Source organism: Microtus oregoni, unplaced genomic scaffold, assembly GCF_018167655.1.
Source record: "Microtus oregoni isolate MIOR12 unplaced genomic scaffold, Mior012 000073F_ref0000255, whole genome shotgun sequence".
Lineage (NCBI taxonomy): Eukaryota > Metazoa > Chordata > Mammalia > Rodentia > Cricetidae > Microtus > Microtus oregoni.
This window is the reverse complement of record NW_024543986.1, coordinates 286,584-300,811: the sequence shown is the minus strand read 5'-3', so window position 1 is coordinate 300,811 and position 14,228 is coordinate 286,584. Positions and strand designations below refer to the sequence as shown.

The 14,228-nt window shown below is 41.1% G+C and overlaps 2 protein-coding genes across 2 annotated transcripts; both read left to right on the top strand.

Moving 5' to 3' along the window:
• Positions 1-4,329: 4,329 nt before the first annotated feature.
• On the top strand, positions 4,330-6,757 carry LOC121441114 (collagen alpha-1(III) chain-like). The gene is made up of 2 exons (XM_041642250.1): positions 4,330-6,684; positions 6,749-6,757. Exons 1-2 carry the CDS (start codon positions 4,330-4,332, stop codon positions 6,755-6,757), a joined length of 2,364 nt encoding a protein of 787 aa, XP_041498184.1.
• LOC121441137 (mortality factor 4-like protein 2) lies at positions 6,739-7,272 on the top strand. Its single transcript, XM_041642272.1, has one exon. It carries the CDS (start codon positions 6,760-6,762, stop codon positions 7,270-7,272), a length of 513 nt encoding a protein of 170 aa, XP_041498206.1. The 5' UTR covers positions 6,739-6,759.
• Positions 7,273-14,228: the final 6,956 nt, after the last annotated feature.

Genomic DNA, 14,228 nt, shown 5'->3' with positions numbered 1-14,228 from the left:
ATAAACAAATGATCGAAGAGACTTCTCATTAATATGACATATTGGCTTTATGACTCATAGTAACTCTGGGAATTGCTCTGCAGATGCACGACTTGAATACAATCACAAGATACAATCACACTAGACCATATTGAGGGGACTTCTGCGAGTGTACTGTCAGTAGTGTTAGAGCTCTTTAAAGGTGGCAATGCCATACATACTAAGAAGAGAATGATAAATAGCCTAGATTTATTGAGATAAAAGTGTTGTTAAAACTAAATTCAATATCAAATATTTGACTGGATATTTAATGGACAAATGAAAAAACTCAAAGAAAACTTGTAGTGTGTCACTAGTATTGCTTCAGCAATAATTTCTTAATATTGATCTTTATATCCTGGCTTTATAAGATGTTAACATTAGGAAAAGTTGAATGAAGGCAATATGAGAAGTCTCTGGATTATTTTGCTATTTTATAAATATAATTTTTCAATATATTTTCAATATATATTCTAATTTCCCTTTTAAATTTCTTCTTTTACACATTGTTATACTATTTAGTTTCAACAAATTTTTATTTTCATAAATTTCCTTGCTGTCAATTTCTAACTTCATTCCATTGTGGTTAAAGTGTGTACTTCATTCTACACTTTTCTTTTCTTTTTCTACTTCCAGTGTGTGATCTAACATGGAGAATGTTCTACATTCACCTGAGAAGAATGTCTACTTTTGGGTAGAGTGTAGAGTAGACGTATTTCTAGGACTATTTGCTTCTTAGTGTTGTTCGAGTCTTTTATCTCACAGTTAACGACTCTCTAGTGTCCTAACCACTACTGAAAGTAGTTACTGAAATCTCCAATTAGTATTTAGAATTGTCTATTATAGCTCTGTGACGTTTTGCTTCATGTATTTTTTTCTATTCTTAGACGATTGTAATAGCTTCCTATTACAATCAACCCTTTCATCATTAGAAAGCATTATTTAGCCTGTAATATTTTTGTTTTAAAGTGTATTTGTCAGATACTTATATTGCCACTCTAGCTTTTCTTATTTTCAGTGATATAGTAGTATTTCACAGCTGAAAGATAATAATCTATATAAACTTTCTACTACAGATGGACCATTAGGTTATTTATAGTCTTATAAACTATAAACATTCTTGTACAGATGTGCAAGCATTTGTGTAAGTCAAATTTCTTTATCAAAGTACATTTGCATTTTAAAATTAGATACAATGATTAAAATTATCCAACAGAATGATTATATGTATTTAAATTTCCACCAATAATGTGTAGTAAGTTTCCCACACTCTAGTCAACATTGCATGGTATCAGTATTTTTTTTATTGATTTTTATTGAGCTCTACATTTTTCTCTGCTCCCCTCCCTGTAAGGCTTACAATTTATATCTTGCATCTTTTCCCAGGTTTTTTAAACTTTCAGTCTCTCTGATTATTTCTTGTGATACACGGTTTAATAGATTAATTTATCATCCTTACATTCTCAGGGTGAATGGAAATGAACTCGTTTCCATGTTCAGAAGTGTACCAAATCTGGAGTCAATGTAAAAAGAGAGAATGGAAAGAGACCTATTCTTCCTCAGTGACAATAGGCTGGAGATGACACCCTTTTCTTTTTCTCCCTCTGGGCTGCAGGGCCCTTAAGTTTAGAGCTTCTCCACACCCTTGCACTCAGGATTGAAGAGAAGGGACCAAGTGATTTAGGCATAGAAAGAGTAAGAGGAAGTCACATTAATCAAGAAAGATGAGCAAGGCATGCAGGCCTTTAATACCAGCACTGGAGAGGCAATAGCTTGGAGATCTTTTTTTTTTTTTTGATTTTTTTTTATTGAGAAAAGAAAAAAAAAACAAATTTCCTCCTCCTCCCAGCCTCCCATTTCCCTCCCCCTCCTCCCACCCTTCTCCCCCTCCTCCCAACCTTCTCCCCCTCCCCCCACTCCTCTCCCCCTCCCTCTCCAGCCCAAAGAGCAGTCAGATTTCCCTGCCCTGTGGTAAGTCCTAGGTCCTCCCCCCTCCGTCCATTTCTAGGAGGGTGAACATCCAAACTGGCTAGGATCCCACAAAGCCAGCACATTACGTAGGTTCAAAACCCCGTGCCATTGTCCTTGGGTTCTCATCAGCCCTCATTGTTCGCCATGCTCAGAGAGTCCAGTTTTATCCCATGCTTTTTCAGTCACAGTTCAGCTGGCCTTGGTGAGCTCCCAATAGATCTAGCTTGGAGATCTTTGTGTTCTTAAGGGCAACCTGGGTCTTTAAAAAAATGCCCCCTCCCCCGCCCCACATGTCATCACTATGAATTCAGAGTGGTGTGCCAATCATTTGGCTATGGAACATAGTATACTTTACATATGACTACCGATTGGCCAAAGGGCGTAAGCCCGCCCCCAAGATGACGTTTGTGTACAGATAGTTTCCATAGAAACCTCAGTTTCTGCTGGCGGTTAGACAAGCAGAGTGCTGCTCCTCTACTCTCCTTAAAAAAGAGCTAAATTTGGTAAACAATCGGGAAATTTGATCCTGGTTGTAGAACTAATTCAGACAACAGACTTCTGGGTTGTGTGACCAGTCCATTTTCAAAGATAATACCTGCAAACCTGGGAATTCGTTAGTATTACTTAAATGAGTTCCAGAAAGAAAGAACCTCATGTTCGTGACCAACATTTTGGGGAAGGAGATGACTTCGAGAAACAGACAGCAAGTTACAGGGAAGTCAGAAAGGTGAGAAATCGCCCCTCAGAACAAAAGTCAGCCGAACCGAGGAATCGTCAACCAGCACTTCCAGGAAGACCACAGGGTTGCCCTGCCACAAAAAGTCGCTCAGTGGAGAGAGGTCGCTCCCATCGGAAATCCCGAAGAACAGAGAAAAATCCCTCCCCCGAGAAGTATCACATTGCAGATAAAAGTCCCACTGCTGAGAAGCACTGCGCTACAGTTAAGAGCACCTTGGCTGAGAAGCCTTTGTTGGCTGAGAAACATCGTGCTACAGAGAAGAGTTCCTCTGCCAGGAAACAGCATTCTCTTGGAAAACATCATACTATGGGGAAATTTTCCTCTGCCAGAAAGTCCCCCTCTGACAGGCGCCTCCCTGGGAAGAAGTGTCACTTCTCTGAGAAAAGACATTCATCTGAGAAGCATCTCTCTCTTGAGAAAGATCTTCCCACACAGAGAGGTGGGCTTATCAAGAAAAGCCGTCTAACAGAGAAACGTCACTCTACAGAGGAATGTGGATTGGCTGAGAGAGGCTGCCCTATCATGAGAGGTCGACCTGTAAAGAAAGGACTTTCTACTAAGAAGAGTGCATCTACTGAGAAAGGTTACTTTGATGGGAGAGGTCGCTCTACTGAGAACCATCACCCTGAAGAGAAAGACCCCTCAGTCAAGAAATTTATTTCTGCAGGGAGCGATCACCAGCTAGTGAGAGGCCATTCTGTGAAGAGAAGACTCTCCACAGAGAAGAAAGGTCACCCCATGGGGAGAGTTCGGCCAGCTAAAAAAAGTTGCCTGGCAGGGAAGTGTCGCTCACAAGAGAAGACTAGCCGTGCAGTGAGAGGTCGCCTCTTTAAAAGCTGCCCTGCAGAGGAGAGTAATTTATTCAAAAAGGGTAACTCTGCAAAGAAAGGACTCTTTCTTGGAAAAGATAGCCGCACAAGGAGGCTTCGCCTCAGAAAAAGTTATCCTGCAGAGGAGGGTTACTCATTTGAGTGGGGTAACTCTGAGGAGAGAGGACCCTCTGCATGTGAAGATTGCCCTGCAGGTAGTGTTTGCTCCATCAAAAGCCTCCCTGCAAAGGAGAGTCCTTCATCTGAGAAGGATAACAATCTAAAGAAAGGGCCATCTCCTGGGAAAGATCACCGCACAAGGAGGCTTCGCCTCAGAAAAAGGTACCCTGAAGAAGAGGGTTACTCATTTGAGTGGGGTAGCTCTGAGGAGAGAGGACACTCTGCACCTGAAAATCTCCCTGCAGGGAGAGGTCCCCTCATCAAAAGCTGCCCTGCACAGGAAAATCACTCATCTAAGAAGGATAACTCTTCAAAGAGAGGACCTCTCCTGGAAAAGATCACCCCACAGGGAAAGGTAAGCCTCGGAAGAACAGCCGCCCTGCAGAGGAGGGTCTGTCAGTGGACAGGGCTAACTCAGCAGCAAGAAGACCCTTTGTAGGTGAAGATCGCCCTACAGGAAGTGATCACCCCATTAATAGCCACTCTGCTGGCAGGCGTCATTCATCTGAGAAGGGTAACTCTGCAAATGAAGGACTCTCTCCTGGGACAGATCACTGCATAAAGAGGCGTCGCCTCAGAAAATGTTATCCTGCAGAGGAGGGTTACTCATTCATGTGGGGTAACTCTGAGGAGAGAGGACACTCTGTACGGGAAGATCGCCCTGCAGGTAGTGGTCCCTCTATCAAAAGCCATCCTGCAGAGGAGAGTCCTTCATCTGAGAAGGATAACTCTGTAAAGAGAGGACCATTTCCTGGGAAAGATCACCGCACAAGGAGTCTTCGCCTCAGAAATAGTTATCCTGCAGAAGAGGGTTACTCATTTGAGTGGGGTAGCTCTGAGGAGAGAGGGCCTTCTGCATGTGAAGATCGCCCTGCAGGTAGTGTTTGCACCATCAAAAGCCTCCCTGCAAAGGAGAGTCCTTCGTCTGAGAATGATAACTCTGTAAAGAGAGGACCATCTCCTGGGAAAGATCACCGCACAAGGAGGCTTAGCTTCGGAAAAAGGTACCCTGAAGAAGAGCGATACTCATTTGAGTGGGGTAGCTCTGAGGAGAGAGGACACTCTGCACATGAAAATCTCCCTGCAGGGAGAGGTCACCTCATCAAAGGCTGTCCTGCAGAGGAAAGTCATCCATCTAAGAAGGATACCTCTTCAAAGAGAGGACCCTCTCCTGGAAAAGATCACCCCACAGGGAGAGGTAAGCCTCCGAAGAAAAGGCGCCCTGCAGAGGAGGGTCTGTCAGTGGACAGGGCTAACTCAGCAGCAAGAAGACCCTTTGTAGGAGAAGATCGTCCTACAGGGAGTGATCACCCCATTAATAGCCACTCTGCTGGCAAGCGTCATTCATCCGAGAAGGGTAACTCTGCACATGAAGAACCCTCTTCTGGGACAGATTGCTGCATAAGGCGGCATCGCCTCAGAAAAAGTTGTCCTGCAGAGGAGGGTTACTCATTCATGTGGGGTAACTCTGAGGAAAGAGGACACTCAGTACGGGAAGATCGCCCTGCAGGTAGTGGTCCCTCTATCAAAAGCCATCCTGCAGAGGAGAGTCCTTCATCTGAGAAGGATAACTCTGTAAAGAGAGGACCATCTCCTGGGAAAGATCACCGCACTAGGAGGCTTCGCCTCAGAAAAAGATACCCTGAAGAAGAGGGTTACTCTTTTGAGTTGAGTAGCTCTGAGGAGAGAGGACACTCTGCACAGGAAAATCGCACTGCAGGGAGAGGTCACCTCATCAAAAGCTGCCCGGCAGAGGAAAGCCATTCATCTAAGAAGGATAACTCTCCTGGAAAAGATCACCCCACAGGGATAGGTAAGCCTCCGAAGAAAAGCAGCCCTGCAGAAGAGGGTCTGTCAGTGGACAGGGCTCAATTGGCAGCAAGAGGACCCTTTGTAGGTGAAGATCGCCCTACAGGGAGAGGTCCGCTTCAGAAGAAAAGCTGCCCTGCAGAGGAGTGTCACTCAGATGAAAGGGGTAGCTCTGCAGCAGGAAGACCCTTTGCAGGTGAAGATGGCCCTGCAGGGAGAGGTCAGCCTCTGGAGAAAAGCCTCCTTGCAGAGGAGGGTCGCTCATATGAAAAGAGAAGCTCGGCAGCAGGAAGACCCTTCGCAGGTGAAGATCGCCCTGCAGGGAGTAGTCAGCCTATCAAAACCTACTGGGCCAAAGAGGGTCATTCATCTGAGAGCAGTATCCCTGCGAAGAGAGGACCCTCTCCCGGAAAAGAGGGTCATGTAGATGAAAGGGCCAATTATGCTGAGATAGGATCCTTTGCAGCAAAAGAATGCCCCACAGGAAGTGGTCAGGCTCCAAAGAAAATCTGCCCTGCAGAGGAGGGTAACCCAGGTGAAAGGGGTAACTCTGCAGGGGGAGGACCCTCTGCAGGGAAGGATGGCCCCACAGGGAGAGGTCAGCCTTCAAAGAAGAGCTGCCCTGAGGAGGAGGGTCGCTCACTGGATAGGGGTAACTATGTGCAGAGAGAACCCTCTGCAGGGAAAGATGATCCCATGGGGATACATAGGGCTCCAAAGAAAAGCCAACATGCAGAGAAACATCTATCTGCCCTGGGAAGCTACTCTCCCCAAACAAGTCATCCTGCAGAGAAAAGTCTATCTTCCCAGAGTGTCTGCTCTGCAGAGAAAGTGAACACAGGGGAGAGAGGTCACTTTGTTGAGAAAGAATGCCCTGCAGAGAGAGAACTCTCTGTTGAGAAAGGTGAGACAGAAAAGAAAGTCATCTGTTTTGTGAAAGTTCATTCTGAGGAGAAAGATCAGTCCTCCCAAAGCAGCTACACTGCTGAGAAAGGTAACAGAGTAGAGAGCGGGTACCCTGTCGGGAAAGGTCATCACTCCATGGAAAAAAGCTTTCCTGTGGAGAAACCCTCTTCTTCAGGATCTGCACTTTACATGCCAGTGCCAAAGAACATGCTGAATATTCAAGAAAACAGAGTTGGCAGTGGTACCAGCACAGTACCACAGATTCCTCACCAGAATGTGACTGGGACTGTCACCACTGGTCAATCTGGGCAGGCAGGGAAGGTGAGAATGGGAGTTGAATTGAAGTTGCCTGATGAACTTAAGCCATGTCTTGTTGAGGACTGGGAACTGATAAACAAGCATAAGCAGTTATTCCAACTCCCTGCTGAGAAGAATGTAGATACTATTCTTGCAGAGTATGTCACTTTTGTGAAATCACAGGGAAAGGCTGATGATAGGGAATATTCTGTTGATGAACTTGTATATGGAATAAGAGAGTACTTCAACAGGATGCTGGGCACCCAGCTACTCTGCAAGTTTGAAAAGCCCCAGTTTGCCGAAATCTACCTGGCTTATCCTCATATTCCAATGTCTCAGATTTATGGGGCTCCACACCTCCTACGATTATTTACTCAAATTGGGACTGTATTGACCCATTCCCTCCTTAGTAGGCATAGTCTTATGCGAGTGTCTAGGTATCTGCACGATTTCCTTAAATACCTAGCTGAGAATTCCACTTCTCTATTTAGTGCCAGCAATTACAAAGTGGCTTCTGCTGAGTATTGTTTCCAAGCCCTGTGAGGGTCAGCTGACCACTCCCTATTATAACCTGGAGCAGTAAACATTTGTGTGTTTGCTGTTTTTATTATAGTGGCCTTGAAAATTGTCAAAGTATAACAGGCCTTAATATATTAGTCTGCTTATTGTTGTGAACAGAAATAAAAATATAAAATGCTTCATGAGTATTTCAACAACAAATAAATGTTCATTAAAAGAATTTGACAACATTGCTTGAATGTTGGTGCTTTTATTCTTACACATTATGAGTTTCTACTAGGTGTTCATATTACATCATAACATGCACTCATTCCTAGTGCTAAAGATTCAATATAATGGATATGCTCTACATGTGAGCATACAAATAATTTAAAATATAAAATTGTTTAGAAATGTATAAATATTGGGGATATAGCTAAGGAGGCCCTGGGTTTACTCCTTGGTTTCAAAAGTGAAAGAAAGAAGAAGAAAAAAGGAAGTACTGAGGAGAAGGAAAAGGAAGGATGGGTATAAAGTGAAAGGGAGGCTAGAGAGGGGGAGGTGATGAGCGAGAGGTAGTGAGTGGAGGAGAGAAATAGGTGGAAAGAAGAAGAGGCAGAATAAAGAAAAGGAGAGGAGATGGAGGAGGAGAAAGAGAAGGGGCAGGAGGAAGACAAGATGGGGAAGAGAAGGAAGAGGGAAAGTAGAATGGGGAAAAGACACGGGAGGAAGAAGAAAAGAGTGGGAGGAGACAGAGAAGGGTAGTGAAGAAAAGGAAAGGGAGGAAAAGAGGAAAATGACGGGGAGAAGGGCAGGAGGATATGGACAAGGATATGGAGGAGGAAAAGGAGAGGAGGGATAGGAAGAGAAGAAGAGATGGAAGAGAGAATGAAGAGAAAGATGGAAAGGAGAAAGATTGGGGATAGAGGGTTGGAGAAGGAGAAGAGGGAGAGTAGAGAGAGGAGGAGGAGAGGTAGAAGGGAAGGTTTGGGAGGAGGAGAATTGAGGGAAGAAAAATAATAAGAGAAGAAGATGAGGGAAAAGAAGGAAAGAGGAAGAAGAGGTGAGGGAAAAAGAAGGATGGAGAAAGGGGAGAAAGAGGAGAGGGAGGAGAAGGGGAGAGGAAGATGAAAAGGTGAGGGAGGAGAAGAGGAAGAGGAAAGGAGAGGAGCGGAGAAAAAGAGTAGGAAAGAGATAAGAGGGGAGTGTAGAAGGAGCAGCAGGCTGCATTCCTGACACCAGGCTCCTGGCTGCCTGCTAGCTTATGCCCTGAAATAACAACACACAAATTGTATTCATTTAAACACTGCTTGGCCCAGTAGCTTCAGCCTCTTTGGCTAACTCTCACATCTTGATTAACCCATTTCTAATAATTTATGTAGCACAACAAGGTGGTGGCTTACCGGGAAAGATTCTAGCCTGCATCCATCTTGGTGAGGAGAGCTATTGCATCTATCTGAGGCATCTGCCTCACTTCCATTCTTCCCAGCATTCTGTTCTGTCTACTCCACCCACCTATGTTCTGACCTATCAGGCCAAGCAGTTTCTATATTAATTAACCAATGAAAGCAACAGATAAACAGATGACCCTCCTCCATCAGGGGAGGAGGGGAGAAGGAAGAGAAGGAGGGAAAGAAGGATAGAGAAATGAACGAGGAAGAAAATTAAGGGAAGAATCGGTAAGGAGAAAGAAAGGAGTGGTGGAAGAGGGAAATAACAGAAGGTGGAACATGAGAAGAGACAAGACAAGAAGTAGAAAGAAAGAAGGACGGGGAGGAATAGAAAAATAGAATAAGAAAGGGGAGGAGGGTAAAGGGGAAGAGGAAGATAACATGAGGAAAGAACAGAAGGAGTGGCAGTAGGAGAGGAGGAGGAAGAGAAGTAGTGGAGGATGAAGGAAAAGGGAAGAATATAGAAGACGTGGCAGCAAAAGAAAGGGGGAGAAGGTAAAAGGAGAACAAGTAGAGGAAGGAGGATGGAGAGACATAGTGGCGAGGAAACAATAGGAGGAGGAAGAAGGATAAAGAAGTGGAGAGGGAAACATCACCTTTCATGATAGCCACAAATAGCATAAAGTATCTTGGGGCAGCACTAACCAAGGAAGTGAAAGATCTATTTGACAAGAACTTTAAGGCTTTGAAGAAAGAAATTGAAGAGGACACCAGAAAATGGATCGCCCATGCTCTTGGATTGGGAGGATCAACATAGTAAAAATGGCAATTCTACCAAACGCAATCTATAAATTCAACACAATCCCCATCAAGATCCCAACAAAATTCTTCACAGACCTTGAGAGAACAATAATCAACTTTATATGGAAAAACAAAAAACCCAGGATAGCCAAAACAATCCTATATAATAATGGAACTTCCAGAGGCATTACCATCACTGACTTCAAACTCTATTACAGAGCTACAGTAATGAAAACAGCTTGGTATTGGCATAAAAACAGAGACACTGACCAATGGAATCTAATCAAAGACCTGGATATTAATCCACAAACCTATGAACACCTGATTTTCAACAAAGGAGCTAAAATTATACAATAAAAGAAAGAAAGCATCTTTAACAAATGGTGCTGGCAAAACTGGTTGTCAACCTGTAGAAGAATGAAAATACATCCATATCTATCACCATGCACAAAACTCAAGTCCAAGTGGATTAAAGACCTCAATATAAATCTGACCGCACTGAATCTAATAGAAAAGAAAGTGGGAAGTAGACTGCAACACATGGGCACAGGAGACCACTTCCTACGTATAACCCCAGTAGCACAGACAATAAGAGAAACATTGAATAAATGGGATCTCCTGAAACTGAGAAGCTTCTGTAAAGCAAAGGACACTTTCATTAAGACAAAAAGGTATCCTACTGAATTGGAGAAGATCTTCACCAACTCCCCATCTGACAGGGTCTGATCTCCAAAATATATAAAGAACTCATAAAACTAGACATTAAAATTCCAATTAACCCTATTAAAAATGGGGCAATGAACTGAACAGAGAATTCTCCACAGAAGAATTTCAAATGGCCAAAAGGCACTTAAGGTCATGTTCAACCTCCTTAGCAATCAGGGAAATGCAAATCAAAACAACTTTGAGATACCATCCTACTTTTTCTTTATATTACTAAAGGCTACTACCTGTAGAAGTACCTGAAAGGGTACACAAAAGGATGAAATCTGGCAGATAGATGTGTTCCACTTTGTAGAATTGGGAAAACTAAAATGTACACCGCACCATTGATATCTATTTAGATTTGTGATGGACAACTGCTTTGATTTCAGAAAAGGCTGGTTTGGTAATCACACCTTTACTAGAAGTTATGGTCATCCTGAGTATACTTGCATAAATAAAGACAGATTGTGGTCCAGCATATATCTCTAAGAAAATGAAACAGCTTTTTGCTAATTTATTATAATATAAAGTATATTATAGGTATACCACACAATCCTACAGGTCAGGCAGTTATAGAAAGATCAAATCAAACTATAAAGGATGTGTTAATCAAACAGAAAGGGATAGAAAATACCCCCAGAAACAGATTGCATAATGTTTTATTAACCTTGAATTTTATTAATGCTAATGAGAATAGAACAATAGTAGAAGAGAGATATTGAATAATTGAAAAAAACTTCTAAATTAAATCAGCCGATATATTTCAATGATGTGTTGACGTCAAAATGGAAACCAGAAGATGTGCTATGTTGCAGAAGGGGTTTTACACTTGTTTCCACAGGAGAAGAAAACCTATGGATACCATCAAAATTTATAAATATTTGAATGAAAAGGAGAAACCTCTTGATAAAGAGAAATGACAGCTCATCCACATGGGTGACAATTCTATAGGTTGTAAGGAAACATTATAAGGGTTAGGGCAGGGTTCTGTTCTTGTCTTTGCAGGAAAATACCAATCTTTGAAAAGTCAAGAGACCTTGGATATCTAGATGCTTAAAGAAGAAAAGAAAGATATCCAGAAAGAACCACCAAGCAAAGAAAAGAGAAATCTGTCTTATGATACGAATATCCTCTTCAGGGTAAGATATTAATACATAAACATACATATAATAGTATTCATCATTTTTTAAAAATCAAAGCTTGATTTGAAGTTGGACATTAGGTATCCTTCTCTAAATCCAAGAATGTTGTAACTGTTAATAAGATTGAAACAATGATCCAAAAAATTTTCTCCATACTTAAAAATGTCCAGAACCAGCCAGGTAGTGATGGTGCATGCCTTTAATCCCAGCACTCAGGAGGCAGATGTAGATGGATCTCTGTGAGTTCAAAGTCATTCTGGTCTACAAGGTCTAGTCCAAGGATAGACACCAAATCTACACAGAGAAACCCAGTCTTAAACAAAAAAACTAAAAATATTGTCCATAGCCATATGAACTCACTGAAGAATTCTACCAGAACTTCAAAGAAGAGGTAATACAAACACACCAATACTAGTTAAGTAATTCCACAAAATAGACAAGGAAGGAAGATTTCCATCATCTATAAAGACAGTGTTACTCTGATACCAAAACCAGATGAAGAAGATGAAGAAGAGGAAGAGGATTATATAATGATCTCACTAATTAACTGAGCTGTGAAATTCTCAATAAAAAACTTGAAAATCCAAATCTTGATAACATCAAAAAGATTATTCATCACAACCAAATTAACTGCCCTCCAGTAATTCGTAGCTGGCTCAACATATATAAATTAATAATTGTTATTCTTCCCATAAATGGACTCAAAGACAAAACCACATGATCATCTCAAATGATCCAGAAAAGACATTTCACAAAATCAAACATCACTTCATTACAGAAGTAAGAGAGAATCTAGGTAGGGACCGGGGTGCATACTTCAATATAATAAAGCTTTACATGACAAACCTGTAGCCAACATTATTATAGATGGAGAAAGAAACTTAGTTTCAACTAAGATTAGAAAAAAGTCAAGGGGCGTCCATTCTCTCTCTACTACTAAGCAATATGGTTCTTGAGAACTTGTATCAATATACACGAATCTACACCAATATAAATTGTCTATAAATAAAGTTCATGAATAATCTTACTATTACTCATTATTATTATTAGTGTTAGTAAGGTCACACTAATCTACATATTATCCCATCCATTCCTTTTTGTTTTTTTCAAGAGAGATCCCTGAGCCTGCTTTATTTCCACTTCTAACCCTATACCACTTCTGATCAGCTTCTAATAATATCCTTAGTCCTAACTCTACATCACGTCTAATCAACTGCTAATAATGTCCTTAGCCCTCAGGACAAACTCTGTTGTAAGAAGGGGTATTGTTTTCAAGGATTACTTCCAGCTGTCACAGGGGCAATGTTATTTCAAAGTTATCCGGTAAAAACTAAAGTGATGGTTAAGTTTTAAGATTACTGGCTAGGACAATTGCAGACAGTCTCTGAGTAAGGCTTTTCTGAAGTTCTTATTTGAAGTATTGGACAGAACGTTGTAAGAAGGTGCACCATCTCAGTTAGTCAGCATAATGACATTATATCAACCAGGTGGAATCATTGCTGTGGGGCCCCATCTTTTTCCTGGAAACTTCAAAGACTACTGCAGGAAAATTTAATGATCATTGTGGAAAACTTAAACAATATTTATATATTATTCAAATAGACATATATTCATTGAATGGTACCATAGAAACAAAAATAGGTATGGAAAAAGTAAATTTTTCTGAAAGAAGAGTTTGATAAAAGTGGTACCTAAATTTTATCTGTCATCTGTTCCATAACAGGTGACTGCTAACATCAGATAGAAAATCTGAATTTTTCTTTTAACAACGTGTCCTTTTTTTCCACTTAACATCAGGCTTTCCTTTAATCTGTTTATTTCCCTAAAACAGGATTTAGCTCCATTCCACTTTCTGGTGACTTTTTATCCTCAAATTGTACATTTTATATTTTTTACTTGCTCAGTTTGTCCCTTCTACTAGAGTTAGCACTAATAACCACACAACAGAGTCAATACTAGGGTGTTTTGAGATTTCCTCTGTCAATGGAATTAATACAAAACTCATTTTAGCCTCATGCAGTTTTTTTTTGGGGGGGACAAGAGCAAAAAGCAGTCATATTCTTCACTATATACTAATATTTTTTTTCTCCTCTGAAACCTCTTGAACCAGGCTCCCACAATTCAAATAACCCTAGGCAACATTGTTTTCCATGTTCCTTCTAGGATGGCACATTAAGCCACATTTAAAACATTCAGCTACTTTTCTGAACCATAGTCCCAAAGTCTATATTCCTCCAATGAAATCATGGTCTGGTCTATCACAGCAATACTACAGTCCCTGGTACTTAGTCCCTAGTCTTTGTGTTTCCATTGCTGGTAAAAGACATCATGACCATGACAACTCCTACAAAAGAAAACATTTAAATGGGGTGGCCATTTACCGTTCAGAGGTTCAGTTCATTATTGTTGTGGTGGGACATGGTAATGTTTAGGCAGACATGATATTAGAGAAGAAGATGAGAGTTCTACATCTTGATCCATAGTCAGTGTAAGAAGAGATTGTGACTGGACATGACTTGAGCACATATGAGACCTCAAAGCCTGTCCCCATAGTGACACATTTCTTATAACAAGGGCCACACTTCCTCCAACAAGGCCACTCTTCTGAAAAATGCTACTCCCTATATGGCAATTATACAAACACATGAATTTATGGGGGCCACACCTATTCAAGCGTTCTTCTACTATTTTATTGAAAATATTTTCTACATTTGCTATAGTGTTCTTACATGTCTGTAATTCCGTGATTTTTCAAAATAAGTTTTCATATTTTATCCATATTTTTCTGAAAATTTCTTCTTGTCTTTTACTGAATAACTAATTCTTCTACCTTGTCTTCAAGTTCTGATACTCTTTTTTCCACATTGTTATTTGACCTACTGTTTTTCATTTCCAGCATCATTTCAGTTTAGATATTCTTTACAAATTCTATCATTTTATTTTATATTTTTCATTTTATTTC